This window comes from Macrobrachium nipponense, chromosome 3 (genome assembly GCF_015104395.2).
Source record: "Macrobrachium nipponense isolate FS-2020 chromosome 3, ASM1510439v2, whole genome shotgun sequence".
Lineage (NCBI taxonomy): Eukaryota > Metazoa > Arthropoda > Malacostraca > Decapoda > Palaemonidae > Macrobrachium > Macrobrachium nipponense.
In genome coordinates, this window is record NC_087202.1 from 45,992,541 (window position 1) to 46,020,490 (window position 27,950).

Consider the following 27,950-nt stretch of genomic DNA (forward strand, 5'->3'; position numbering starts at 1 on the left):
TCCAGCCTCCCTCTCTCTCTCTCTCTCTCTCTCTCTCTCTCTCTCTCTCTCTCTCTCTCTCTCTCTCTCAAGGAATTTTTCACTTTTAAATTTTTTTTAAGCGCATTGAATCTTCCATAGGTACGCAGGAAGATGATGCTCCTGATCTCGATTTTGATGTCAGTGACATAAGTGATGATGAGGACGAGGAGTGGACACCTGCTGAGCGAGGGACATCAAGATATGAAGATGACACATCTTCTGAAAGTGAGGTAGAAGAGGAGGAGGAGGATGAGCAACAAGTTAGCTCGTCATCTGGTCATACCAGACAATTGTATTTCAAAGTGGACCCTCATTTTAAAGGACAGCTTGGACAACATCCACAAGTTCCTGAGGATGCAGTCACTACACCCCAGCTTAGGCCAATTGATTATTTTGAAGCCTACATAAATGAAGATTTTTTGATAAAAATAACTAATGCTACAAATCAACGTTATGTTGCTGAAAAATGTATATCTCTAGGTGTGACCAAAAAGGAAATGTCAGTTTTATAGGGTATAAATTTTTGTGATGTCTGTAATAGGGATGCCTAGAATTAGAATCTATTGGGAGAGGTATACTAGAATAGATTTAATTTGTAGAAATATGACCAGAGATAGGTACTTCAGAATTAGAAGCAATCTGAAAGTTGTTGATGACAATATGATTACTGTAGCTTCAAGAAAGTGCGATAGATTATGGAAGATAAGGCCAATTTTGGACACTGTTCGCTCAAGATGTTTAGAGTTACCTAGACCAGGTAAAGTAAGCGTAGATGAGTCCATGATACCTTTTCGGGGTAAGTGTAGTCTGAGACAGCATGTGCCAGGTAAGCCTAATCCAGATGGTTTGAAATGCTTTGTTTTAGCTTCTCCTAATGGTACTGTTTTAGATTTTGAGATATTTACAGGTAAAGAACCTCTCACTGAAATCGTTTTAGGGAACATGGTGTGTTGCCAGACAGGAACGTTGGTATTGGAGAAGCTGCTGTTCTGAGGTTTGTCAGAAGCGTTTGATCCTGGAACTATCATGTACTTTGATAGATATTTCACATCTCCAGCCTTACTTTTAGAGCTGATCAAGCATAACTTACATGGTACAGGTACTATAAAAAAGAACATGCTTCCTAAGGGTGCCAACTCAAGTCTGAGAAAGAGATGGCAAAACTAGGTAGAGGAGCTACCTACAACCAAGTGAGATCTGATGGTGCCTATGCCATAACACAGTGGCATGATAAGAAAGTAGTTCTCATGGCTTCTACTATTCATTCAACTGAACCTCAAGATGAATGCAAGAGGTGGTCTAAAAAGGAAAATAAACACATAAAGGTGAACAGACCTGCAGCAGTTAGGGAGTATAATGTTGCTATGGGAGGAGTTGATGTTCATGATCAGATATTATCTTACTATAGGAGTTCTTCTAAGACAAATAAGTGGACAGTCCGCTGCATTCTACATTTCTTGATGTAGCAACACGTAATGCCTGGATGGAATACAAAGTCAGCTGTGGTGAACTTAAGAAGTATCTAGATTTTAAAATGTCACTAGCTATTCAGTTAATTGATGGTGCCCTTTGGTCAAATGCAGGTCAACAGCAGGGCCCAAGTGATAATCATGATGAAGAGATGAACCAAATTGTTCAGCTGAGATGCCAGTGGAAAAACGCCAGAGGTCACAGCCAATCCCCCAGCAAAGATTTCAGAACCAATGAAGCCAAGCACATGCCACTTGCACTTCCACCCAAACTCAGAGTTCAAAAGGTGCAGAAATCCTGGATGTATGGAAAAATGTAGAATTATGTGTTCCTCCTGTGAAGTATTTTGTGCTTAACTTCAGGAAGAAATTGTTTCATTGGCATTTCCACATCCCCCACCATTAGTAGTGTTTCAGCAATGTTTTTCTTTTGTTCTTTTATTGATGAATGTTTTGATACATCCCTAATTGTATCAATATATTTTTTCAGGTTTATATTTTTCTGAATTCGTTCTCTCCAGTAATCAAACTCAAGAGTTCAAACGAATCAGTAATCATAATGGATGAAATGTAGAATTGTATGATCCTCTTGTGAAGTATTTTTGTGGTGAATGTTGCCACTGAGTAAGGTTTCAACAGATTTCCTTAATTTTTTTTGGTAATTTGCTTACCCTTTGTATGAATACTGTAATTAATTTTCTCGTTGATATTTTGAATTATTTCCTTCTCGAAAATAATGGTTTAGTTTATTTGTTCTTCTCATAATAAATTTGCAAGCAGTTTTCTGTTGTTTCCTTTTCAAATAATCAATGTATTGTTCAATAATTTTTTGATAGCTGAGAGGACCTGATGTCCAGCTTACTGTACGTACCTGCTACACTTAAGGGTGCAAATCAAATCGAAAAAGTAATTTTCTACTTATGGCCTTATGCCTGTATGAATGTGCTCAGTGAAGGGTCAATCGATTATCTTCAATAGTTTCTGTTCGGGACTCAATGGGATATATATATATATATATATATATATATATATATATATATATATATATTTACTTTATTCCCTAAGGAAAAGAAAGAAAAACTAGAAACAGGGTTCGGGTCAAGGTTCACCACTGCCTCCATGCTTTTGTGAAAGGAAAAAGTAAACAATAGTCATTGAGTAACTATGCCAAGTGCGTCCTTTTAGTCGTCTAAAAAAAATGCAAGCCATATAATGCTGAATTATCTGCTCGAATTGCGCTCTTTCATTCATTAAAGGAAAGTGCGAATGAAGAAGTTAAGTGCTTTATTAGTAAACTTAACCAAACTCAAATTGCAATATTTGTAGTTTTTAACTCGTGATGTAATTATGGACGAATTTCATTTACAATAACAATTGATATTTTTTATTTTCAGCCTAAGTATTGTATTAGACTTCTTTTGAGCATTTTTGTATAATATTAAAAAAAAGGGGGGGGGGGGTTTTTATGCCTTCATTTAATTTGAATTCTCTCTCTCTCTATCTCTTTCTTTCTTTCGATTAAAGAGTTGAAACAGAAGTTTGGTATAATTTCTCTCTCTCTCTCTCTTTCAATTAAAGAGTTGAAACAAGTTTGGTAAAATTTCTCTCTCTCTCTCTTTCTTTCTTTCGATTAAAGAGTTGAAACAGAAGTTTGGTAGAATTTCTCTCTCTCGCTCTCTCTATCTGATTTTTTTATCTGATTTTTTAAAATCAATTTTCTTGCTCTCCTTCCGTTTGACTTCACTGTGGTTTTCTTGTTTCTCTCTATCTCATCTATTTCCGCTTTTGGTCTCCTCCTTGTGTCCGTCTTCTTCTGTATCCAATTTCTTCTGTGTCCAGTCTTCTTCTGTGTCCAGTCTTCTTCCTGTTATCCAATCTCTTTTATGTCCAGATTCTTCCTTCCTGGTGTCCAGTCTTCTTCCTGATCTAGTCCTTCTTCCTTTGTCCAAGTCTTCTTTCCTGTTTATCCTAGTCTTCTTCCTGTGTCCAGTCGTCTTCCTGTCTTCTAGTCCTTCTTTCCTGTGTTCCAAGTTCTTCTTCCTGTTATCTAGTCTTCTTCCTGGTTCCAGTTCTTCTTCTGTTTCCAGTCTTTCCTTCCTGTATCCGTAGTCTTCTTCCGCTGTCCAGTCCTTCTTTCCTGTAACTCTAGGTATTCCTTCTGTGTCCGTCTTCTCCTGTAAAAATTTCGTTCTTTATGGTCCAGGTATTTTCCTGTAAATCTTAGCTTCCTTTCTGGTTCCAGTCTTCTTCCTGTATCTAAGTCGTTCCTTCCTGTGGTCAGTCTTTCCTTGATCCAATTCTTCTTTCTGGTCAGTCCTTCTTCCTGTAATCCAATTCTTCTTCCGGTGTCCAGTTCTTTCTTCCTGTATCAGTCTTCTTCCTGTGTCAGTCTTCGTCCTTGATCATTCCGTCTTTCTGTGTCCAGTCTTCTTCCTGTATCTAGTCTTCTTCCTGTGTGCAGTCTTCTTTCCTGTATCCTAAGTCTTCTCCCTGTGGCAGTCTCTCTTCCTGTATCCAATCCTTTGGCTTCCGTGTCCAGTCATCCTCTTTTGGGCTCGTCTCCTTGTGCCGTTTGCCTTTGCAGACCTTCTTGCTTCTCCTCCTCTTTCCCTCAGTCCTTGGCGGAAGGCTCTGTTGTCGAGAGGCTGAATCAAGACGTTTGCTGGTGCTGATGGTTGGTTTGAGAAGCTGACGGAAGCTTCGATTCTTCTCTTGTGGATTTCGAAGTCTTCTTCCTTCCTTGGAGACAGACGGAGGCAATTGGGATTCTTTAGCAATTGAGCAGTGAAGATCTCTGTGGCTGTATTCGACGGAGCCACAGCTCTGCATGAGTGGCTTCAGATTCTTTCGAAGTCTTTCTCCTTCCTTGGAGGCTGACGGAGACTGTGTGTTCGTTTCCTCCCCGTGTGTCTTGAAGGGCGAGTTCATTTTGGGATTCTTGAGGATTTGGGAAGCCTTTCTCCTCTGTTCTCGTAAGTAGTCCTAGTCTCACTCTTCCTCTGTAGTAGTTCCAGTATCCAATCCTCTTCCAGTATCCAGTCCTCCTTTTGGTCCTCGCTCCTTGTGACGTCCTTTGCCAGACCTTCATGCAATCTTCATCCACTTCTCTTACCCCTTGACGGCAGACCCTGTTGTCGAGAGGCTGAGTCAAAGACGCTTGATGCTGATGGTTGTTTTGAGAAGCTGACGGAAGCTTCGATTCTTCTCTTGTGGATTTCGAAGTCTTCCTTCCTTCCTTGAAGACAGACGGAGACAGTGTGTTCGTTCGTCCTTCGTCTTCCTTCCTTTGTGTCTTGAAGGGCGATTTCCTTTTGGGATTCCTGAGGATTGCAGAAGCCTTTCTCCTCTGTTCTCGTAAGTAGAATAGTCCTTTTCTCATCTTCCTCTGTAGCAATTTGAGCGGAGAAGATCTCTGGGGCAGGATTCGACGGAGCTGTGGCTCCGTCGAGGATAACAACATCTCCAGAGATCTTCAAGTTCAAATACTCAAGAATTCCAAGGTGAAGGTGCTCTTCTGGACACACACAGAGAGGAGGCCGAATGAACGAACGAACATACCGTCTCGACTGGGAATCCAAGGAAGAGGAGGACATCGATAAAAAATAAGACTGAATTATATTCGTTTGATTTTTTTATGAGTGCTTTTTGACTTTGAATAGCTAGGTCAGAGTTAATTATGTTAAGCAATTATGAAAAGGATAAGAAGAAAGGCGAACATGGCTAATAAAACAAGAAAAATAACGGGGAATAGGTCAAATAAAGCAGATTAATATAATATTATATATATATACATTTAAATATTCATTATATTTACGTATCCGAGAGAGTATAGACATAGAATAATCATGTGGGAAAATCAGAAGTCCAGTTTAGGCCCACTAAATGTGTCATGCAAATTATTTTATAGATCAAAGGACATCAGTTTAATTAAACATCGTTTTCAAAGAATGTTAACGCCTTGATGTATTATTTATCGGCTGTAGGAGACGAAATGACAACACCCCAGTGCAGTACGATACGTTGAGTAAAGACTTGAGCAGCAGCAAAGCCAACTTCAAAATCTTCGGTATGCTGTCATGAAGCTAGAGTTGAGAATAAAATTAGAAATCGTGGACCCATCGGTATATATTTTCCTTACTTTGCAAAATAATTATCTTTAATACGTTGAATAAGTCTACTCAATTCTAATGTAATTTATTTCAAGTATAGCACCTTTGAAAGGAAATGTTATTTATTGTTACGTAAATAATCTGGCACTTGCATACGACAATATTTCCTTAACGAACAATGAATTAAGAAACTACGCCAATTCTTCGTTGGCCGTCTGTACAAACCTCATTTTCACCTTTCGAGGGAAATTAAAGGTTTTTCCTTTTTTAAAAAAGATTTCCTTTATTAATTGTTGTTTTAAACATTCGTCCTCATTTGGTGAGCAAACGACAGCATATAGAGTACCGGAATATGTTTATATAAGCCCAAAATGATACAGCAATTATCTGTGATCGAGAAATTTGAACTATGTGGGAAATGGTCACCAAATGCCACCACCATAGGTAAGTGATGTCTCTGCAGCAGCGTAAACAAATTGGCGGGCCACACGAACTGAATTTGTTTGACAAAGTGGCTGAATTAAATTTACATGCAAGTGCATACCAGCTGATATAGATACCACTACTACAACGTGAGAAAGCCAGGGCCCATAGGTAAGTGATAGCAGCTTATGCCATTATCTTTCACTATCATTTTATAGTATATCCCCATAGCAATATGAGAGGAAAGTAACGTTAGTCTACAAATGGAATACTAGCTAATTCTGCATTTTCTGTGGGGAATTGAAATACCAACGACTCTAGGAAGAGTTGCTGTTGTTGTAAGGGTTTTAATGTGAGCAAATCTTTAGGTTGGACTAAAATTGGCGAGAATATAGGTAGGCTGTACAAGGTGAAAAGGTCTCAGCCAAAAATTAAGTAAACCTATACTACTACTTGGCTAGTACTAGCTACCTAGGTACCTAATTTATGGCGTCCTACGGCCGTCCCTGGCTAAGTAATTAAGTCAAGGGATGTGAGGGAGAAGCCCCCCACCTTTAAAGGGGGTATGGGGGTAAACCCCCTCTAGTGCACCCAAAACCCCCGATTCCCATAAGGCCCCCAAGCTTGTTGGGTGGTTATAGAATAAAGGGTTACTTCCTATTTTACAGACCAAGGTTTTTTTCCTTTTTTTTTTTTTTTTTTTACCTAGATAAACAAATAAAAGGTTAGTAACTTGGTGATTCATACTAGGCTATTAAGGCTGTGGAAGCTTATAAAAAAGTAGACTCCTAAAGTTAAGACAGAGTGCCACAAATTGGAAGCTCTAGTACCGGAGGACAATTTTCAACTTTCAATTGAAAACTGAGGTGCTGGAGGGTCTGCCCCACTTGAATTTCTTTAAACAATATGTAAAATAACATCAGAAAGCGGTCTTTTTGAATGACATAATTCTGAAATTGTGAATTTCCAGAAGACATCTCAAAATCTAATTTTCACCACTCTGAGTTAAGGAGAATACCTCTTAAGGGTAAAGAATGTGGAAGTCTCTTAAATTTCTTTATGTAGAACTATAGTCTGACTTAGTATTTGGCTTATTTAACTTAACCTTTGTAAATTTACAATAAATCAGAATTTTAATGATAACATGGGCTATGTTGATTAGATTAAGTAATATTAGGTTAGGTTGTATTTATTTACATTAATGGTCAGTGGATCCCGCATTCTTAACCCTTACCAATAGTATATAGAATGCGTAGATACTAGGCTAGTCATTAAGTGAGGAAATATCAAATAGCAAAAATAATTTTTTTTAAAATTTGCCTCCTGTCCAAGTAATGCTTAATTGACCAGAGGTTAGGTTAAGCATTATAGGTTAGCCTAGTATACAAAATGTAGTTTTTTTTTCTCTCTCTACACTAACCTAACCTATAATGCTTAACCTCGCCTCTGTGTATTTTTTTTATGGAAAACAGAAAATAAGGCGTGAAGTATTCCCTAGAGTTATCCTTTCCTTGCTGGATGATCTCTAGCATTGGAAGAAAAGTAATGGGTGATGTTAGTGCAATTAGTGTTTGAGGAACAGATATTCATGGTAAATGTTGAGAAAGGGATTGGTTCTAGTCCCAAATAGTTTGTTAAAAACTCATTGTAGGTTTCAATGCTGTGATAATATTACCTTTACATTTTTATGAAATATGATAAAGCACTGTATTTGTAAAACCAAGGCAAAAAATAAATAAATAATTCAGACCTGTAACTGTACGGTAGCAGCAAATCAGCGTTTGGCTTACAAACTCACCTGGGCTATTCCCTTTTGCACGGTTCAGGATAAAATGAATGAGGTATAGCAGCGCTTCATATTTTTCTCAGGGTCTGCAAGTTCATTATCTTATTACAGTATAATGGACGGAGTAGTGACTTACCAGAACAGTTAATTTATTATATCTTGTGAAATTTCATAGCCTAATCCTATATTGTACTGGTATATTCATGTATATTATTTTTTGTTAATCAGTTGTTACTAATAAGGTGCAATTAACTTAAATTAAAGATTTGCAAAATCAGTTCAAAAACACTGTAGGCTACAGTAACACATACAATACCTAATGTGAGAGAGAGGGAAAACTACATATATATCACTCTTTCAGGATGCGACTTGAATTGTTTGTGGAGGTTGAGGCATGGCTGAATTTTGTCATGGCATCTGGTTGAAAAGGTGGAACTGTACCACAGTTAGTTTTTGGCAGCTATTATCGCTTCAGTGAAAATTATGAGGAAGAAATCAATGACTCCACAGAGGAAGGGCGATGGAAGTGTGTGCGTCCAAATTATGTTTTTTTTGTTTTTGTATGTATCTACATATTGGCATATTTTATAAGGTTTATTTCATGTATATTTTCAGTGTTTGTACGTGCATATATATGTTACCAAAAGAAATATAGAAATAAAACCAAAACAAATGGTTCATGCGCTTGGTGGGATGTGATATATTTGAATCTTTCATCTTTTGTTTGTATCATTCAAAGTGGTTGCAATCTTCAGTATGGTACAGACTATTTTATGTGTATGGGTGTTTTATAAAAATAGCTGTCCATTAGCACAAGTCTCATGTGTGTATGTATGTATGTACATACATACTTTATATATACTTTTTTTTACTGTAATTTTTTTTATGGAATGAGGTTGTTGTTACTGAGGTAAGAATCAATCGAGTGCATGTGTAGGTTATTTATATACAAAACAGAGGCCACATTATTTGACTATTTACTTGTACAGTGTTAGTCCTCACTGGAACATGTCAGTGCAAAATAAATGATAAGCAAGATTAAAAATTTCATTCTTATGAGTTATTTTTTGTAAGGTATATGAACTTTCATTTTATGGTCTTGAAAATTATTATTCAAAGCTATTGCAAGGTTCATGTAAACCTTGTAAACACATTTTCAGGGCCTCTAAAGGATTGTTTAATATCCTTACAAAGGTAATTATGAGGCATTTATAAAGCCTATTTAAGGTTCTGTACAGGATTGTACAAAGTATGTTAAAAGCAGTTAATAGGTAATCATGAGGCATTTATAAAGCCTATTTAATGTTCTGTATGTGCTTTTTGAAGGTTTATACCATGGTTTTTTGAAGCTCTTTCAAGGCTTTTATTAAGGTTTATTTCAAGCATATTTAAGGCTTGCACAAACCTAAAAGTGTACAAGAAAACGGGTACTTTTTAGGTGTATCACAAGCACTTTTTAAGTTTGTGGCTTAAAGTTCGCAAGCTTGTAAAGTACGTTCGTCTGATGTCCTATGAACATTCATTTTCTGAGGGGGGGGGGGGGAGATCAGAATGTACCTCCTTTCTAAACTATGACAGATTCTTTCTTTCTTTTTTCTTTTTTTCAAAGTAGTTCCCAAAATTATCAGCCAAGTTCTTGTGGCCACTTGTTACATTAGGTAGAACTTTTTCTTCCTTGAGGCCTAACATCCCGGCTAAGACTTTTTTTCATTTTTCTTCTCTTCACTAAATATTTTATTGTAATATGTTTTCTTGGTTTCCATAATTAGTCGTTGTATTGACCTCTGGGTTGTTCATTTTATACAGTGACCAATTTTCATTATTTCTTAATTTTTTGGATCATTTCCATAGATGTTCCATTTTTCTTTTCTTTTTCTTAGCTTCACATAATTCACTGTCAAACCATTTCGTATTTCCTTTAGCAATCATTTACATTATCACTCTGGACATTTATCGTTGTATAGTTTGATACTAATATACTTTTCCTGTAGTTTGTAAAACAGCTTACGCATGTCTTTCTTCAATATACTTGCACTCCCGGTTTGTTTCTCTCTCTCTTTACGTTCTCAACAATCAATTTATCAGTTTTACAGTTTGTTTTGTTTCTTTAAGTAATAGTTTTTTTTATACATTGCGTAACCTTTACACATATTATATATTACATGTGACAGTAATGGAGATATCACGCATTCAGTCTCAACTTGTTTGTTACAATCTCCCTGATTTTGTTTTGTATCACCAAGTCGATGGTATTGATTCAATTGTTAAGTGGTGCACCAATTTTATATGGTGCGGTTTATTTTATTTTATTTTTTTTTTTTAAGTTAGAGTGTTCGAGTTATATGATCGCTTACCTGCTTCTTCTTCTGGATAAATTCGCTCCACAGTCTGGTCCTATGTTTAACTTTATGCCTCTTCTTCATGTTAGTTCTGGATTAGTAATCTTTGTAGTCGTAGTCTCTCAGGAGAAGTTTGAATGAGACGAACGACAGAGTTTCTTTCTTTACTTGTGCAAAGAATTAGAGTTACAAGTAGTATAACTACAAAACTTATATATTGTTGAACTCTGGCAGTATTTCTGCATTTGTACTCAAAAACGGCTGCCAGTCCTCTCTGGCTTCTTCTGTCGGTCTCAACTTGAGCCACCCTCGGTTCGAATTGCAATGTAGATCTTGGTTCTCCGCCCAGCTGGATTCTTGATTCGTGGAGTGGTGTTTTCTTATCTTTTCCCCATCCCCTTTTAAGTGGGGTTAACCTGTTAATTCCTCTTTTTCCAGGCAGAGTCAATAATTTAACATGTTAATACCTCCTCCGGGAGGCGGAGCTGCATTCCTGCTAGAAGCTGAGCAAGTTGGTGCAAGGTCACAGGTCAGAGATTTTATGACGGTCTTAAGATTTTAATTGCGTTAGTGTTATGGTCCAACTTCCTGTGACTAAAGTTTTATTGATCAAATTCTGGCTCATACACCAAACTCAATTCTCTCTCTCTCTCTCTCTCTCTCTCTCGTTATTTCCACTGTACATACTCTGATTATTTTCTCTCCCTCTTTTTCTCTTTCCCATTATTTTCGCTGTACATTGAATATTCTCTCTCTCTCTCTCTCTGTGTTTCCGCTACCCTCTCTACTATTATTTCTTACAGATATTATTACACAATAATGATGTCGGTTTCTTCACAACATTTACAAGATCGTGGCTTTCAAGTAACTATATAAATTCTTTGACAGAATTTTCATCATTATCTTCTAAATGCAGGTTGGAGTCACCATAAATCAGTGTATTTTTGTCATCAGCTAACGAGATTGGGAAGTCACTGAATTTGTTTGGGAATGATCTCTTAACTTATGCTTCGTGGTTTGTAAATTGTTATAATTTGTATGTGTTTATTTATGTTTAATTTTATTTTTGACATATTCAAATGTACTGAACACATTTTGGTTTATTATAGATACTTTGTATAGTTTTTTTAACAAAGACTCCCTCGATCTCCAACACCTTTTTTTTGTACTCGGTACATGGTAAAAGTTGTGAGTCCCTGGCGTCATTTCGTTTATTTCAAAATAATCACTTACATTATTACTTAGCCAAGTCATCGTTAGCATTTTAGCTAGATTGTGATCATTTATAAGATTTCTAATAGTGTTGGTTTTATTTCCTGTTATTGTATAGGTATTCAGTTGCATAAAAGCTTATTATTAGTCAAAGCAATTGTTCCGTATTATTTTCCGCCCCTGATTATTTGTTCTATACATACTATACACTTATTTCCATCATATGTTATATGTTCAATCTCGCTATTGCCTTCCTTTTCGCAGTTTTTATATTTTGAGGTGATTTATGGTTTTCGCCGCATTTAGGGCAAACTTCGACTATATAGCATTTACAATTTGTCACCTCTATCATATATAGCCTTTCGTATTTGTGGTGTGCATTTGATGATATAATTTTATACGATCACAAGTAACACGTGAAGATTATATATTAAGAACCAGCAGGAAAAATGAAAAGCAGCAGTACCTAAAGCTTTCATATATTTTTGACACACCTCATCAGGGTACAATATTGATGATATAATGCTTATATTTGTCATCTTTGGCCTTCATGTCCTTTACAATTTTCAGGTAGTCGTCTTCGGAAACGAAACTGCCTATCCAAGTTATTGACAATGTCATCTTCTTCCTTCGGAACATACTACTTTTATTTTGGGTTTAAGTTTACTCCTCTCATTTACTGATATATTTCTGATTCTCTATTTTTGCTTTTCCAAGTTTTTCCTGTCTGGAACTCTTACAAATCGGTGTCCATCTCTATAGATAATGAAGGGACCACTGGTCAAGCCGTCTCGTGAGATGTAGTTTGACTTCAGTAAAGTGGTTATCTAATTATGTAACTTACCATCATTTCAATGGTCATTCCCTTTTTTATAGCAAGCTGCAATGGCTTAAGATATTTAATGTATGCATTCTCTTTAAATCTCTTGTTTTATTTCAATAATCTTATGGAAGACACACTAGATTGAAAGTTTATATTAGAATATTCCTGCCACTGGTCATAAGAAGTTTGAAATTCCTAAAATTGCATTTAGCACCATGTCAAGATCATTACTAGGCATTTGGCCACCCTCCCATGAAAATTCTAGCATACGCCCTTGTTATCAATTGTATCAATGAACGTTATATTTCATGAACTTTATTATATGCCGTGGCTTGTGAAAGATTGAAATGATTCATTCACTGCCTATGAAGTTCTATTTTTATTCCGATAAAGATTTACTAGATCACCGTGTTTAGATGGAAGAAATCGATAAATGTGAGAAATTTAGAAGGTAATTGTTATAATATTTCAATCTTAAGTATCTGTCATTATTTTAATTTTTTACCTTTTTTAAACTATAAAAGTCACCGTCATTTATAGATTTACATGATTCATAGTTACATGACTAGTAATACTAAAGTTGTATTTCTATTTCAGCTGAGATGACAGTATTTACACTTGCTATCGTGATAATAGGTATTGGAATTACTACTTACTACGCTAAATTATTTAATAAAAGAGAATAACAACTTTAGTTAGGATCAGGATGACAAATTCTTATTTATATAGCAAACATGGTGCAGTGTTCATCCACATAGATTTACAATGACCTTGAAGTTTCTGTTGAGAGAGAGAGAGAGAGAGAGAGAGAGAGAGAGAGAGAGAGAGAGAGAGAGAGATAGAGAGAGAGAGAGATCGAGAGAGAGGGAGGAGAGAGAGAGAGACTGGCCGAGAGAGAGAGAGAGAGAGCGAGAGATGAGATTCGAGAGACTTGAGATGAAACGCCTCCACGCAGATGTTTCTTCCTATGGTTTTCTTACATGGTCGGTCGAATATTTCACGCTGCTTGGAAGATCACAGATTCGTATTCAGAGTAAGTATCCACAAGAATAAATATAGGAATCAATCGATTGAGGAAATTATACTAAACGAACGTTCATTATGACTTGTTCGTAAGTATTTTTGTTCTACATATTTCACGTAATCATACGAAAACAATTTCAGATAGTACTCGCCTCTTATCGAATAGTGCTAAGAATTAAAGCTAATAGGAAATATCCAAGTATAAAATTATAACATAATTAAATGTTAAATGAAAATAGTGAGAAAGATGGGCATGTTAATTCGCTATTTTTTTTTATTTGCCATTGTAATTCATTGCAAAATGAGTAGTTTTCATTGATAAACACAAGATAATAGAGTCACTATTAAGCCAATACTTACTTTAGATCAATAACAATAATTGCTCTTCATATTTATTTTTTATTTACATAAGAATTTGGTTCCGAACAATCAACAGGTGATTAAGGGAAACGTTCATTTTTCTTTTTTATAGACAAGAATGGTAAATATAGCTGTAATGGTAAGAATTATTTTGTACTTATAGTAAATTCAGGCTTGTAAACTTGACTTCTACAGAAAATATATAGGTACCCATTCGGTTCGACAATATTACATTGCAGCCAAAGAGAACGCAACCTGATTTGTTGATATTTCATGCCAAGTCAGTGTATAGTATCCTGTGCCAGTCTTTTAACTTTCTAATTTGTTATTCGATAAAGTGAAGTTAATTGTAGCTATATTTAATGCAGCCTTATTTTAACACAGTTCTGCGGAACTCAAATGCTTCTGTTCATTGAACCATGACATTATGATTTATTTTAAAATTACCTATTCGAAGTGGAAATAGGTAGAAGTAGGATAGCATTAAAGCCTGTCGCAAATTATTACCAAGCCAAGAGGTCAATGGCCATTGCCCGAAGGTAGGGATGTTGTTTATGAATTCTGATCGTATCGCTTATTAGTAACTATAGAATAATGTTGTCCGATTGAAGTTTAATCCCTGTACTGTAGATCTACGAAGTTGAATTATCCTGGCTTAGGCTTAGGTAGTAGCTTACCTAGTAGTACCTACTAGCTAGGTAGACTACCTAGCCTATATCTACTACTAGGTTAGCTACTACCTAGTAGCTAGTAGTAGCTAGGCTATACTACCCACTACTTAATACTTAGCCTAAACAACCGAGTGGACTGGCCAACTCACCGACTACTGAGGTTTTGGCCACCCTCTGAAAAAGTACTTTAACACTTCCTGACACCGTAGATGGTCATCAGTCATGAGTTGTTGGTGGTGATAACAGGAGCTCAAGACCTCTGCTCTCCTTTCGAAGTAAATATTTTCTCCGAAGTTAGAAATTAAGGCCATATTTTAAGATTTAGGCTAAATAGAGGGCAATGAAAAGGGTGGCAAACGCAGTTCCCACAACCCCAAAACGCTTTTGAAGTTTTTACTTAGCCTACAACTCCAAATATTTTGAAGATTGACACCACCTCGATGTTTGCAGAGTCGCTTGTGTCAACAAACTTCCCATTTCCTGTGCTAAATCTGCACACCACTTGTACCCATAGACGCTGGGGCACTTTTATCACAACATTCGTACGCCCGACCTCTAACCATTCTTATCGAAGGGGACTGCGGCATTCTTTGCAGCATTTTGCGCTCTTCAATTGTTTACCAGTGTTGTCAATTGGTGTGTTTACCCTCCAAACTGGGTATAAGACTTACACAAAACCGGGGAAATACCTAAGTGAAATTAACGTATCTACTATTTGTAGTATACTATATACATATTACAGCAATTTTATCATTACTGCATTACTATGACAACTAGAATTCATGGAAACAATTTATAAATTCATCGGCGTATGTGTGACGCTCTACTAGATTAGCAACGATGACTCTTTTCGCCGTCGTTTGCTCGTACTTCAGAAATATCTGTAATTTTTCGGGGTTAATTTGGTTGTAAAAAAGGTATAATAGACATGAATTAAATAAAGATTTTGAAGTAAAGTTAAACTAAATAATGAGTAAAGTAAACAATGAAGGGAATAAAGCTTTGCACCTCATAAAGAGTGTAGTCATCTGCTGCTCGTAACTGTGTTTGCTGAGTGAGTGCTTGGGAACCAGGAACAGCAACGTGGTTCAAGTGCAATGTGGAGTGAATTAAGACCAAAATGTGTATAATTAGTACAATCAAATGAGCACTGTGGAGTTTCAGTTGTGATGGCAGTAAGGATAAAACCACCGATTACAAGGTAAAAATGAATTCAGCTGGATTGGTTGTAAGATTTACTAACAAGGTAGTTCAGCAGTAATTGCTTGTCAGATGGTTGGGAGTTCCGCCTGACTGGAGGTAAACATACCACTTTGCTTTCGACCGCTGTTGGGTGAAGACGTGTGCTCGCCTCTCTGCCCGCCTCTGTCGTGAGATTGTATCAAGCTGTTTACTTTTCTACCTGTTTCTTTAGAATACTAGTGTGAAAGTCATTGTATGTATATACTCTGGTTATTATTTTTGTTTTCATTATTGTGGTATTTTTGTTTTCATTATTGTGGTATTGCATCGCTGAACAACATGCAGTCCCTCGAAGCAGAGAAACCCCCTCGCCCCCCATCCAACCGGAGAGTGTGCCCTGGAGTGGGAGGCCGTAAGTGTGGGGCTTTTAGGTCCAGCGATGCTGTGGACCCTCATCCTTTATGTACTAGGTGCTGGGGGCATGAATGCTCTTGGTCCATTACTTGTGTTGTTTGTGTCTCCTGTTCGGAGGAGCAGTGGGAGTTGTACGAGAAGAGGAGGAAACCGCCAAGGCGTCATCGGAAAGCTCTCCCTCGGCATCTATGGTGACCGACATGTCGTCTTCTTTTCTCCCTCCTCGTCAACTCCCGCATGAGACAGGTAGGCCTTCTGCTGGTCCTCCTGTTCCTGAAGGAACGGGAACCATCTCTCCCTCCCCAGGGAAGAGAAAGACGGGGACCGTAGAGGTACCAGCAGTGGGTGGTACCTCTGCTCCTGGCTCTAGAGGTTCCACCTCTGGACCAGGAACCATCTCGGTGACGCTCACTGGCAAGCGTCACCGAGTATACGGTCACCTGGTGGTGACCGTGCAGCCAGGGTTCAGGCCGCTGAGTATACTCACTGCCAGGACCCAGGCACACGGCGGAAGGATGGTAAGAGTTGCCAGACCGGCGATCGCCCGGTACCCAGGGTTAACGTGACGGTCCCATCTGACTGTACAAGAGGTGAGACTGGGAGGAGGCCCCCCAGGTCCCTGGGAACAGCTTCGGCTTCTTCTGGGACCGTGACGCGTCGCGAGGACAGTGCTCGGTCTCACCACATTGATGGATGCTACCATTCACCTGACTGTTGATCACACCAGTGTGATCAGACAGTCCGTGCGGTTGGTAGCAGCTCTCTTGACGCAAGAGACCGATGTTACCATCCTGAGTCCAGTGCTTCTCTGCAGGAAGATCGCTGGTCCACACCTGCAGATCGGTCATCACCACGGGTTGGTAGTCGCCTGCAGCCCTCTCCGTCCACCGGTTCTGCCGGTAGGCAGAGTGGGAGCATCAGATCTGTCTCACCTGTCTCTTAAACCTCCTTGGCGGGATACAACGGGAGTAGCGAGGCGACCAGGGGGTATCGTGAGGGATGCGCTTCTCTTGGTCCAGCCACGAGAGCCTATGTGCCCAGTTTGGTCTTAGGACCGGACAGGTCGTACGCTCAAGTGGTTAGAGGAGAAGAGTGTCTCGGGAGGGGCTTGGCCTGGATCGACCTGATGGTCCGTCGCCTCAGTAGGGGGTTACCCCCGAGATACAGAGAAGAGCGGGCATTAACAGTCAATCCTCCTCTCTTTTCCCTTTACTTCCTGGTTATACCAGAATGAACAAGGAAATAAGAGGAATTCTGTGGAGTCTACTCCTGGGAATTCGAACCCGAGAGACTGTCTTTGGTTCATTCCTAGGATCCTACCAAACATACGTCAATCCATTCAGGATGGATAGCACTGAGAGGTTTGAATGCCTCTCCAGTGCTACTGTTTTGGGAACATCCAGTTTGGCTTGAACTAGTCATCTTTGGCATCCTATTATCACCGTAGAAAACTTCATCTTCGCTCTCTTCATTAGAGAATGAAGGAGGTTTACTTCCAGTCATTATTCTTTTTCCTTGAATGAAGAATTAAGCTGGAGTGCAGTGTACAGAAACCTGCAAATATACTATGTATATTTCTCTCTCGACATACTTCTGTTATCAGTTGCATTGTCCAAGTTGTAGCCACATAACTGTAAGTTAACTCTTCTCGTATGTGACTGAGATGAATGGTATCTTCCCTCAATTGACCTGGAACTCGGTATGGCCTTTCAGGCCTCCCAAGAGTTACTAGTTTTGATTTTGAAATAACTGGTGGTATTGTTTACCAACAGCAGCACAGCATTTGCATTATCACTGAACAAGAGGGTTTTATTCCCTCCCATTTTGGTTAAAATGTAAATGCTCAAGTGTATCTTTTTTGCGCTCGATGGTTCTAGCCAAACACATTCCTTCATGGAATGGAATACCAGGCAACTCAGGATGGCAACAAGTTGAGTGAGAGCGAGCAGTGTATGGCGTTACCTCAGTCATTACTGCTTGCTCTCTGAGATATTTCAGTTTGGTATTGTTTCTCCTCTGTCAAGTATTGACTACCGATTCGAATCTCTGTTTGGCAATCACAGACTTAGGTTTCTGGTTGGCTGGAATTCTCACATACGAGCATGCCCCTCTCTCATGCGCATTTTGCCGTTGCAAGAATTTTCAGACAGAGATATATCTCACTAGACTCGTTATCATCTCTGTTTACCTCACGGTTACAGAAGTCTGCAGCCTAGTCTTCCGCTTCATTGCACCTGCTGCTGCAATGATGCAGAATGATATTCTTCAAACAATCTGAGTTTGTCTTTTAATATACATTTTGTAATTCATAAGGTGTGCAATTATTCTTTGTTCACCCTGAATTGTAAATGAACAATGGAAGACTTTGCCTGCTCCCCGCCCTGCCAGCTCTGCTTTCAAAGTACAGTGGTACCTCGAGATACGAAAGGCTCAACTTACGAAAAACTTGAGATACGAAAGTCAATACGAAAAATTTAACGGCTCTACATACGAAAAGTTTTCAAGATACGAAAGGTTTCTGAAAGTCCGAGATTCGCCCGGATAACAATTTTGAAAATCGCGCCGTGCGCCGCCATCTTAGTACTAGTAGACTCGCCACCATCCTCCTGCTCTCCCATTGGTTCCTGACGCTAGTCGCGGCCATGATATTCTTCTCTTCTATTGGCCAGTGTCCCTCCCATCATGCATCTACTATGTACACGTGGTGGCGTGGCTCGGCCACTCGGTACCAGCATTGTTATAGTACGCATGCGGTATTCATTTTCGGGATCGTCAATGTGTACATATTTAAAAAAAAAAAGTGACCAAGATCTCTCACATGGGATAAGTGATCAAGGTCTCTCTCATGGGATAACTGGAAACTTTGCAAGGTTGGTAGAATCTCCACTCCCTGCTGAACAGAGGGTGTAGACCAATCATTTACAACATGCATACCAGTATGTATACGTATAATCAAGGCACTTCAGTTTATGTTGAAGGTCAGCAGCCGAACATTCAGTACCCAAATCAGTTGCAGAGAGAGCATTTGGTTGAACAGGGTTTTGATGGACACCAGAGCCAGACCTTACCTTACCTTACAGACCTTACAGTTCGTTCGGGTTGCCCCAGGTCCCTCAGTGTGAGGCACCTCTGTCTACCAGAGAGTTGCTAGTACATCTTCGGTATATTTTGCATCTTCCAATCTTGGATGGTCTGGGATGCAGTTTAGATATTTGTCGAGCTTATTCTTAAACACATCTACGCTCACTCCTGTTATATTCCTCAGATGAGCTGGCAACTCATTGAATAGACGCTGCATTATCGATGCTGGTGCGTAGTGGATTAATGTCCTGTGTGCTTTCCTTATTTTTCCTGGTATAGTTTTGGGCACTATTAATCTACCTCTGCTTGCTCTTTCTGATATTTTTAGTTCCATGATGTTTTCTGTTATTCCTTCTATCTGTTTCCATGCCTGAATTATCATGTAGCGTTCTCTTCTCCTTTCTAGACTATATAATTTTAAGGATTGTAGTCTTTCCCAGTAGTCAAGGTCCTTAACTTCTTCTATTCTAGCTGTAAAGGACCTTTGTACACTCTATTTGTGCAATATCCTTTTGATAGTGTGGGTACCATATCATATTGCAATATTCAAGTGGACTACGAACATATGCTTTTATAAAGCATAATCATGTGTTCAGCTTTCTTGTTTTTGAAGTGCCGTAACAACATTCCCATTTTTGCTTTACATTTGCTAAAAGAATTGCTATTTGATCATTGCATAACATGTTCCTATTCATCATCACACCAAGGTCTTTAACTGCTTCCTTATTTGTGATTGTCTCATTATTAGGTCCCCTATATGCATATAGCTTTCCTTCTCTGTCTCCATAATTTATTGTTTTATGCATGACACTTACCTGGCAGGTATATATATAGCTTATCCTCTTGACACTGGTGGCAGAATTTCAAAACTCGCGGCAACCGCTAGTACACTGGTAGTTCAGGTGATGGCCACCCCGCTCCCGTGGCGCTGGTACTTGGAACTATTCCCGTTTTCCTCAGATTTTCTCTGCCAGCCGAAACCTCGGCAACATCGTTGTTGGTTCTCTGTTAGAATTTCCTGCTCGTTATCTGACTTTTTGGATATTGGTATCGTATTCACGAAGTTAGAGTGGCAATCGCATTTTGTTTGGTGTAACCATTGGTTTAGTATTGTCTTGATTCAGGAAGTATGTTTAGAGTTTGTGTGAAAGAAGGGTGTAAGGTGAGACTGCCGAAATCATCGGTAGATCCACATACTATTTGTAAGAAGTGTCGGGAGTTTGTATGTACGTGGGACAATAGGTGCAATGAATGTCAGTGTCTGAATGAGAAAGAGTGGAAGGCTCTTATGAAGTATGTGGAGAGATTAGAAAAAGATCGGGTTAGAAGATCTGTATCTAGGAGTGAAAGATCGGGATCTTCGAGTAAACCTTTGGATGAATCTTTGCATGTGTCTTCTCCAGCTCATTCACATGTAGATGTAGCACCTTCCCCCCAGGTTTCTCCTGCTCCAGTTGCTGTATCTGAGGATACTACTGATCCACAAATAGTGAAAGTGTTCGCTGCCCTTGCGTCCATGGGAGACCAAATTAAACGATTAACAGACAAAGTGGAAGTGTTTGGTGACAGTGTTGTGGAGGGGGCGCCTGATCGTCTCTCTCGTGCTCCTAGACCTAGACCTCTGTCAAGCTCCCAGACCCAGGGAGAAGGCATGTCGACAGTCGAAGGGAGGCGAGAGGGGTTGACTTGCGATCAGTCGTCCCTTCAGGCAGTCCTGTTGGTACGTCCCAGGCTGCTGCAGTACGCCATAGAAAAGGCGATACTGGGAAGTGCCGTTATTCTTCGGATAGTTCAGCCTCGGGAAGGAGTAGGCGGTTCGCGGAAGTATCGCGTCCTCTCAAGAGGTCATACTTTCCGTCCTCTTCACAGGAGGAAAGGGCTTTCGACCAAGAAGGGTGGAGTAGCCCTGAGATTTTTTCATCGGAGGATGAAGAGATGATCCCTATCAAAAGGAAGAGGGTTTCACGTCAGTTGGAAGTTCGCTCACCGCTTCGTGTTAGCCCGGTGCGTCCTCGATCTCCTCATCATCAGGAGTCTCGTAAGGAGGCGGAAACGAAGGAGGTGCTCGCGGGGACATGCAGCAGAGATTGGCAGTGATTGTTCAATCATGGGAGAAGCCCGCAACATCCTTCGGTTAGACTGTAAGGACTCGTCTCTCCCGTTAAGTCCTCCAAGAGGACGCAGGACGTACAACGCGATCCAGGACGCAGTGCGTCCCTAAGAAGGACGAAGTGCAGGACGCAGGACGCAAGAGGAGAAGTGATGGACGCATGGTGGACGCATACGTTCAGGAGGACGCAGGACGCAGGCGGCGCAGCAAGTCAAAACATTGTCTCGACAAGGAAGAGAGGAGTTTTATAGGGAGTCAGTGCCGCATTCGCTTTCTAAACAGGAGCTGCATAAGGACTCTGAATTGGAGAGTCAGCAGGATCTTGGTTTTCAAGATATTTCTTCGCAGGAGGAAGAATTTGCGGAGAGTGCGGAAGAGGACAAGACGGAAGCACCTTCTTCGGACTACAAGAGGCTAACAGTGCCTTCTTTCTTTGTTTGAAGGAGATTTTCAACCTTCAGGCCCGCCATCGCCTTTGTCGCAATTTTCGAAGGCGAAGACAGCCAAGAATCGCGTGTTTTTGAAAATGCCTTTGTCCATTTCGGCCAAGAAAGCCCTTCAACGCGTAAATGAGTGGTTGAAGAGAAGAAAGAGTCGGGGAAGACTTCTTTTGTATTTCCTCCGGCCAAGTTGGCTTCGAAGTCTGGTGTTTGGTATGCTACGGGGGAAAGTCTTGGCCTGGGAGTGCCTGCCTCCTCCCAGGGAGACTTTCCAACATAGTGGATAGCTCCCGTAGACATGCTTTGCATTCAGCCAAAGTGTGGTGGACTTCGTCGGAGTTCGACCATTTACTCAAAGGTATCTTTAGGACCTTTGAGGTGTTTAATTTTTTTTCTTGACTGGTCGTTGGGGGCCCTGGCTCGGACTTCGGAGATGGAAGAGTCGTCAGTATCCGAGTTGTCGAGAAGTATTATGTCCTGTATGGATAAAGCCTTGAGAGATGGAGCTAATGAATTGGCTTCAATTTTTACAGCAGGCGTCTTGAAGAAAAGACATCTCTTATGCTCGTTCGCTGCTAAAGGAGTGTCGAACGCGCAAAAGTCGGAGTTGATGTTCTCTCCTCTGTCAGGACAGCTCTTCCCTCAAGAGATCATTAAGGACATATCTCTCTCCTCACTCAGAAGGCGACTCAAGATCTTCTTGTTTACGTCATCTGTAAGGAAGTATTTACCTTCTAAGGTCATGAATAAGACTACGAAGGATACGAAGACAGCACAGCAGCCCTTTCGGGTAGTGGACTTTCTTCGCTCGACCAGCATTTAGAGGGAAAAGAGTTCCAACCAAAAGAGGGGCCAAAACTTCAACCAAACAATGAGTCAGAAGTCCTCCAGACTTGTGTGGGGGCCGGGGCCAGACTTTTAGACTTCTGGGAAGTCTGGCAAAGCAAAGGAGCGGATCCTTGGTCGTAAAGGTAGCGAAGGAAGGGTACAAGATTCCCTTTCTCAAGAAACCACCTCTCGCTACAGCTCCGAGAGCCCTAGGGGCTCATTACATCGATTTAGAGAAGAGAGAGGCTCTTTGGCATCAGGTCGTCACCATGATAGAAAAGGGGGCAATAGAACCGGTTCTGGATCACGAATCCCCAGGGTTTTACAACCGTCTGTTTCTAGTACCGAAATCATCAGGAGACTGGATGGTAACACTGGACCTTCAGGATGCGTACTTCCATATTCCAATTCATCCAAGGTCCAGGAAATATTTGAGATTCGTGATCCAGGGAAGGATTTATCAATTCAAAGCCCTGTGTTTCGGGCTGTGCACGGCGCCTCAAATTTTTACAAGAATGATGTCGAATGTGGCGAAGTGGCTTCATCTGGCAGGAGTCAGAGTCTCTCTCTACCTCGACGATTGGCTCATAAGAGCACAATCAAAACAGCAATGTCTGGAGGACACGGACGTAACATTGGAATTAACTCAGCAACTGGGTCTGATGGTGAAACCTGGAAAAGTCACGATTGATCCCCTCTCAGGAACTAGTTTATTTGGGGATTCTGATATCCTCAGTGACTTTTCGGCTTTTCCGTCATCCGAAAGGCAGACCATGTGTATACGGAAAGTGCAAGAATTCCTAATGAAAGACCAATGCTCAGCGAGAGAGTGGATGAGCCTGCTGGGGACACTCTCTTCGTTAGAGCGTTCATTTCACTAGGGAGACTTCACATGAGGCCCTTACAGTTCTTTCTGAACGAAGTCTGGCCAAGAAGATCGCAACCAGATTCCTTCCGGTTTCCAATTCCTTCGAAGATAAAGGAGGAACTAAAGTGGTGGCTAGTTCCGGAGAGGTTGTCAGAGGGTACGTCACTCCAGCAGAGGAACCCAGACCGGATATTATTTTGTCCGACGCGTCAGACGCAGGCTGGGGAGCGACGCTGGGCCCTCGGGAGGAGTCAGGCCTTTGGAGCGAAGAAGAAAAGGCATGGCACATAAACAGGAAGGAACTGATGGCGATCTTCTTGGCTATGAAAGCGTTCAGACCGTGGATCAGCGGCAAAGTGGTGCAGATCAACGCGGACAATACCACAGCTCTGGCATATATACGGAAACAAGGGAGGAACCCACTCGTTGTCCCTTTGCAACCTGGCGAAGGAGATTCTTCTTTGGTCGCAGAGAGAAAACGTCACCCTGCTCACCAGGTTCATTCAGGGAGAGAAGAACGTCAGGGCGGATCTGTTGAGCAGGGACGGACAAGTGCTTTCCACGGAGTGGATGTTGCATCTTCAAGTATGCCAGAGACTGTGGAAGCTCTGGGCACTCCAGTAGTGGATCTTGTTCCGACACGGCATACAAACCTTCGGTCCTTTTACAATAGGAAGGTACTAGCGGCAGCTGGATAGGTCGTAAGCTTTCGAACAAGGGGTTCGGTAGTTAACTGCTTGTCCGACAGGCGCGCGCGATGCGCGCGACTGGGAGGTAAACAAATCACTTTTGCTTTCGGCCTCACAGTGGATGGACGTGTGTGTTCGCTCTCTGCCCGCTGCTCGTCGTTTGCTTTCTAAGTTTGGTTGTAATTGTGTATGAAAGAGTATTGTAAGTACAATTATTCTCTCTTTACATATTATTACGGCTTCATTGAATAATGATGGAATCTCCTCGCCTCGCTACCCCACGGAGACTTTGCCCGGGCCCTATCGAAGGGCGCAAATGCGGGAAGTTTAGATCATTCCCGGAGATTGACCCTCATATTTTGTGTGCTCGGTGTCGGGGCGCGGAATGCACCCGGGCCGAGCCATGTGATGTGTGTAATGACTGGTCGGAGGCGCAGTGGACTTTGTATGAGGGCAGGACAGAAGCGAGAAGGCCTGCAAAGGAGTCGTCGGAAAGCTCTCCCGCGACTCCTTTGGTAACGGACACTTCGTCTTCTTTCCTGCCGCCCGCTCAACTTCCACGTCTCGCGCCTTCCCCTTCGGGGGGGTGTCTAGGTCCTTCTCCTCTCCTGACGTGTCGAGTGTGGAGGATGGCGCTAGATACCCTGACGTAGAGTTGTATTCTGGGTCCTCTATCCGCTCGTCTTCGCAGCGAGCGGGTAGAGTATCCTCCTAATCACCCGACTTTTGCCTCCTCAGGTGCGGTTGCCGTGAAGGATGACCTCGGACAGGTGTGGGCATCGTTGGGGCTGCAGGGCGTGCCGAGTGTCCAGGGGCTGCTCTATCATCTGGCTGGCTCCGTGGCGGTTACGCATGCAACGGTCACAACCACCACCACGACCCTGACAACACCCGGCTACGGCGGTCCACCTCCTCACCTGGTGTACACCCAGCACGCGGTTCTCTGTGACACCCACATCGGTGCAGGGGCCAGTCGCCGTAACTCGGGGAGTGTGATGCCGCCACTTTGGGTTGCCCGTGTTGCCACGACCGGACTTCATGTGCCCGAAGAGCTCGCCCCTGGACCTCCCACCGGTGCCGATGATGTCTGTGCCGCTGGTTAGACCATCTGTACCGTCCACACAGCCTGCCGTACCTGCCGTGACCACCGCTGCTGTTCCTGTTCCTGCTCCTGCCGTCTCGACTGCCGTTCCTGTGATGCTCGCACCTGCTGATGTTGTCCCTGTTCCTGGCGCCGCTGCTCCCGATGCTGGTCTGTTCGGACAGGTACGTCCGGGCCCTGTTGCTTCGGCAACAGCAGCCCCGGCTCCGTCCTGGATGACAGACCTGACGTCGTCCTGAGGAGGTTGAGAGGTTTGACGAAGAAGAAGAAGAAGAGGAGGAAGGTGTCGTCGTCGTCTTCATCGTCTTCTTCGTCGTCGTCGTCGTCTGCCGCCTCTTCCCCTTCTTCTTCTAAGGCTCCCCCGCCTAAGAAGAAGAAGGTCGCCTCCCCCCCCCTAAGAAGTCTCCTTCGGGAACTTCTAAGGGCCCGTCTCGCTCTGGTGAGACGGGGGGTTCTTCCGCTGGTCGCCCTGCTCCTTCGGGAGCAGGACCCGTCTCTTCTCCCGCAAGGAAGAAGACTACGGGGGCCAGAGGGGTGCCGGCTAACACCGGCACTTCCTCACCTGCTGTTAGTGGTTCGGCTACGGCCCAGCAGGATCCGTCTCGGCCGCTCGTTCGCGAGAGGTACCGAGTGTACGGTCGCCTACCAGAGACCGTGCAGCCAGGAACCAGACCTCTGAGTCCGCTCAGCGTCAGGTTCACGGCACGGAGCGGAAGACTGGTGACAGCCGCTCACGCGACTCTCACCAGAACCAGCTCTCGCTCTCACGGCGAGCGGCTGGCTACCCGGGCGGACGTGACGGTCCATGACCGGCCACGGGCTGAGGCTGGGAAGAGGTCCCCCCGTTCGCCGGCACCAGCCACGGCTGGTACCAGCGAACTGACGCACCGTGAGGATACGCACCGGTCTCACCGTGACAGTGGAGCTCGCCGGTCGCCTGACCGTCGCTCTCACAGAGAGCGATCGGTACGGCGACCAGCACCAGCTCCTCTGACACACGAGACCGGGGGAGCCGCTGTTCTCGGTCCAGCCGTTCTCCACAGCGAGACGGCTCGACTAGTCGGCAGCTCGATCGCCACCGGGCGGTTGGCGATCGCCTGCAGTCCTCCAAGCCCGCTGGTTCTGCCAGTGAGCGAGGAGAGAGCGTCAGGTCTGCCTCTCCCATACCTTCAACCTCCTCGGGTTACACCGGGAGGGGCGAGGTATTGAGGAGTGATCGTGAGGGGTGCGCCCCTCAGGATCCCGCCACGTCGTCGTACGTACCAGGCTCGGTTCTCGGACCAGCCAGGTCGTACGCACAGGTGGTTGGAGGAGACCCAGAGGGGGCTGTCGCTGCTCCTCTCCTTGAGGGAGGAGGGTCTCGGGAGGTACTCCTGTTCGAGGGACTGGACGGTCCGACTCCACAGGATGCTATCACACCCGAGATCCAGAGGAACTTTGCCGAGGTTATTGCGCTGATTCGTCAGCACAACGACCTCGGGGAAGGATCGCCGCTCCCACCATCCGAGCCCAGTCCCGGCTCGAGTCGTTCTGGGGCCCGAAGAGGGAACCCAGACCGACGGTGGGTTTGCCGCGTTCCGAGCTTGCGGACTCAGTGCTGGACCAGGTTGAATCGCTTGTCTCCGGACAAGACGGTTCGCTCAAGTCTGGCAGGTCGAGCAAGCTGCTTCCACCTCCTCTGCTACGACAGCGGCGGTTTTACGTGCCATCTGAAGACCCGATGCCGCCCAAACAGGGTGTGTCTCTGCAACAGCCTCCTGTCCGAGAAACCTGTGGTTCTCGCGCAAAGGAGGCACTCGGCCTGGAATTGGCTACCTGCCATGGCAGGCTTTCCAGGCCTCTCCTGGCTAGAATCTGTTGCGTCCCTCACAGTATCTAAGGTCGCAGCCAACTCCGGGGGAATTTCTCCCGAAGAGGACTCGGCCTTCAGGAGAGTTTGCCAGTCTGGGGGAAGAGCCATCTCCTTCCTTGCCCACCAGACGGTGAACCTGTGGGCCAACCTGGTTCTCCGACGAAGGGACGCTGTCCTTACTCGGGTTTCCAGGGCGGCCGGGCGTGAGGCGGCGTTGGGACTTCGAAACGGACCTCTACGGAGTTCCACGCTCTCTTCCCAGGAGAGATGGTGGACGCTGCGGTGGACAGACGGCGCACTGAAGACAGTGACCGTCTGGTTCACCAGGCAGTCTCGAAGGCTTCTGGGCAGCCTCGGACTGCGGCCAAGTCTAAGAGCTCGGCTAGCGCTTCCTCGGCTGCTAAGACGGTTGCTGCGTCGAAGCCCCGAGGAATGACTCTGTCTTCTTCGACTTCTGGCAAGGGGGGCCGTAACCAGCCCTCCTCCCAGCCTCCTCATCCCGTGGAGGCTCTGGGAAGAAGTCGAAGAAAGGGGGGAAACGCTAGGGACGGCGTTCCTCCTCACCTGCTGCCGGAAGTGGGGGGTGCCTGGCCAGCCATTGGGCAACTTGGCAGCGCTACGGCGCCGAGACCTGGATTGTAGATGTCCTTCGGGAGGGATATCTATTACCCTTCGAATCTCGGCCACCCCTCACCTCCAACCCGGTCCAACAGCAGTCGTACGTCCCCGGGTCACCGAAGGACGTAGCACTCAGACAGGAGATCAAGACCATGCTGAGCAAGAGAGCTGTAGAGATCGTCACGGATCAGTCACCGGGCTTTTACAGTCGACTCTTCCTGGTGGAAAAGTCTACGGGTAGGCTGGCGCCCGGTGATAGATCTCTCTCCCCTGAACCGGTTTGTTCGCCCAGACCCGGTTCACGATGGAGACGGCACGCTCAGTGCTCGACTCATCAGGGGGAGAACGATTTCATGCTTTCAGTGGACTTGAAGGATGCGTATTTCCAAATACCCACCCCTTCATCAGTCCTCCAGAAAGTACCTCCGCTTCATACCTCGACGGGACGGTGTACCAGTTTCAGGGCACTGTGCTTCGGTCTCTCAACCGCCCCACAGGTGTTCACCCCCCGCGGAGTGTTCACTCTGGTT

The 27,950-nt window shown here is 43.3% G+C and overlaps 2 protein-coding genes and 1 pseudogene across 4 annotated transcripts in view; all 3 read left to right on the forward strand.

Annotated features, from left to right (window-relative positions):
- Nucleotides 1-533, forward strand: part of LOC135222378 (uncharacterized) — a 1,286-nt gene extending 753 nt beyond the window's left edge. Inside the window, exon 2 of the mRNA XM_064260467.1 lies at nt 121-533. Coding sequence (XP_064116537.1) covers nt 121-533 — 413 coding nt within the window. The remainder of the gene's footprint in view (nt 1-120) is intronic.
- A 17-nt stretch (nt 534-550) lies between these two features.
- LOC135222379 (piggyBac transposable element-derived protein 2-like) lies at nt 551-1,810 on the forward strand (annotated as a pseudogene).
- A 12,023-nt stretch (nt 1,811-13,833) lies between these two features.
- LOC135221733 (WD repeat-containing and planar cell polarity effector protein fritz homolog) overlaps nt 13,834-27,950 on the forward strand; it is a 248,545-nt gene continuing 234,428 nt past the window's right edge. For all 3 annotated transcript variants that reach the window (XM_064259528.1, XM_064259531.1, XM_064259530.1), the window contains exon 1: nt 13,834-14,104. The gene's annotated coding sequence lies outside the window, so the exon portion shown is untranslated. The remainder of the gene's footprint in view (nt 14,105-27,950) is intronic.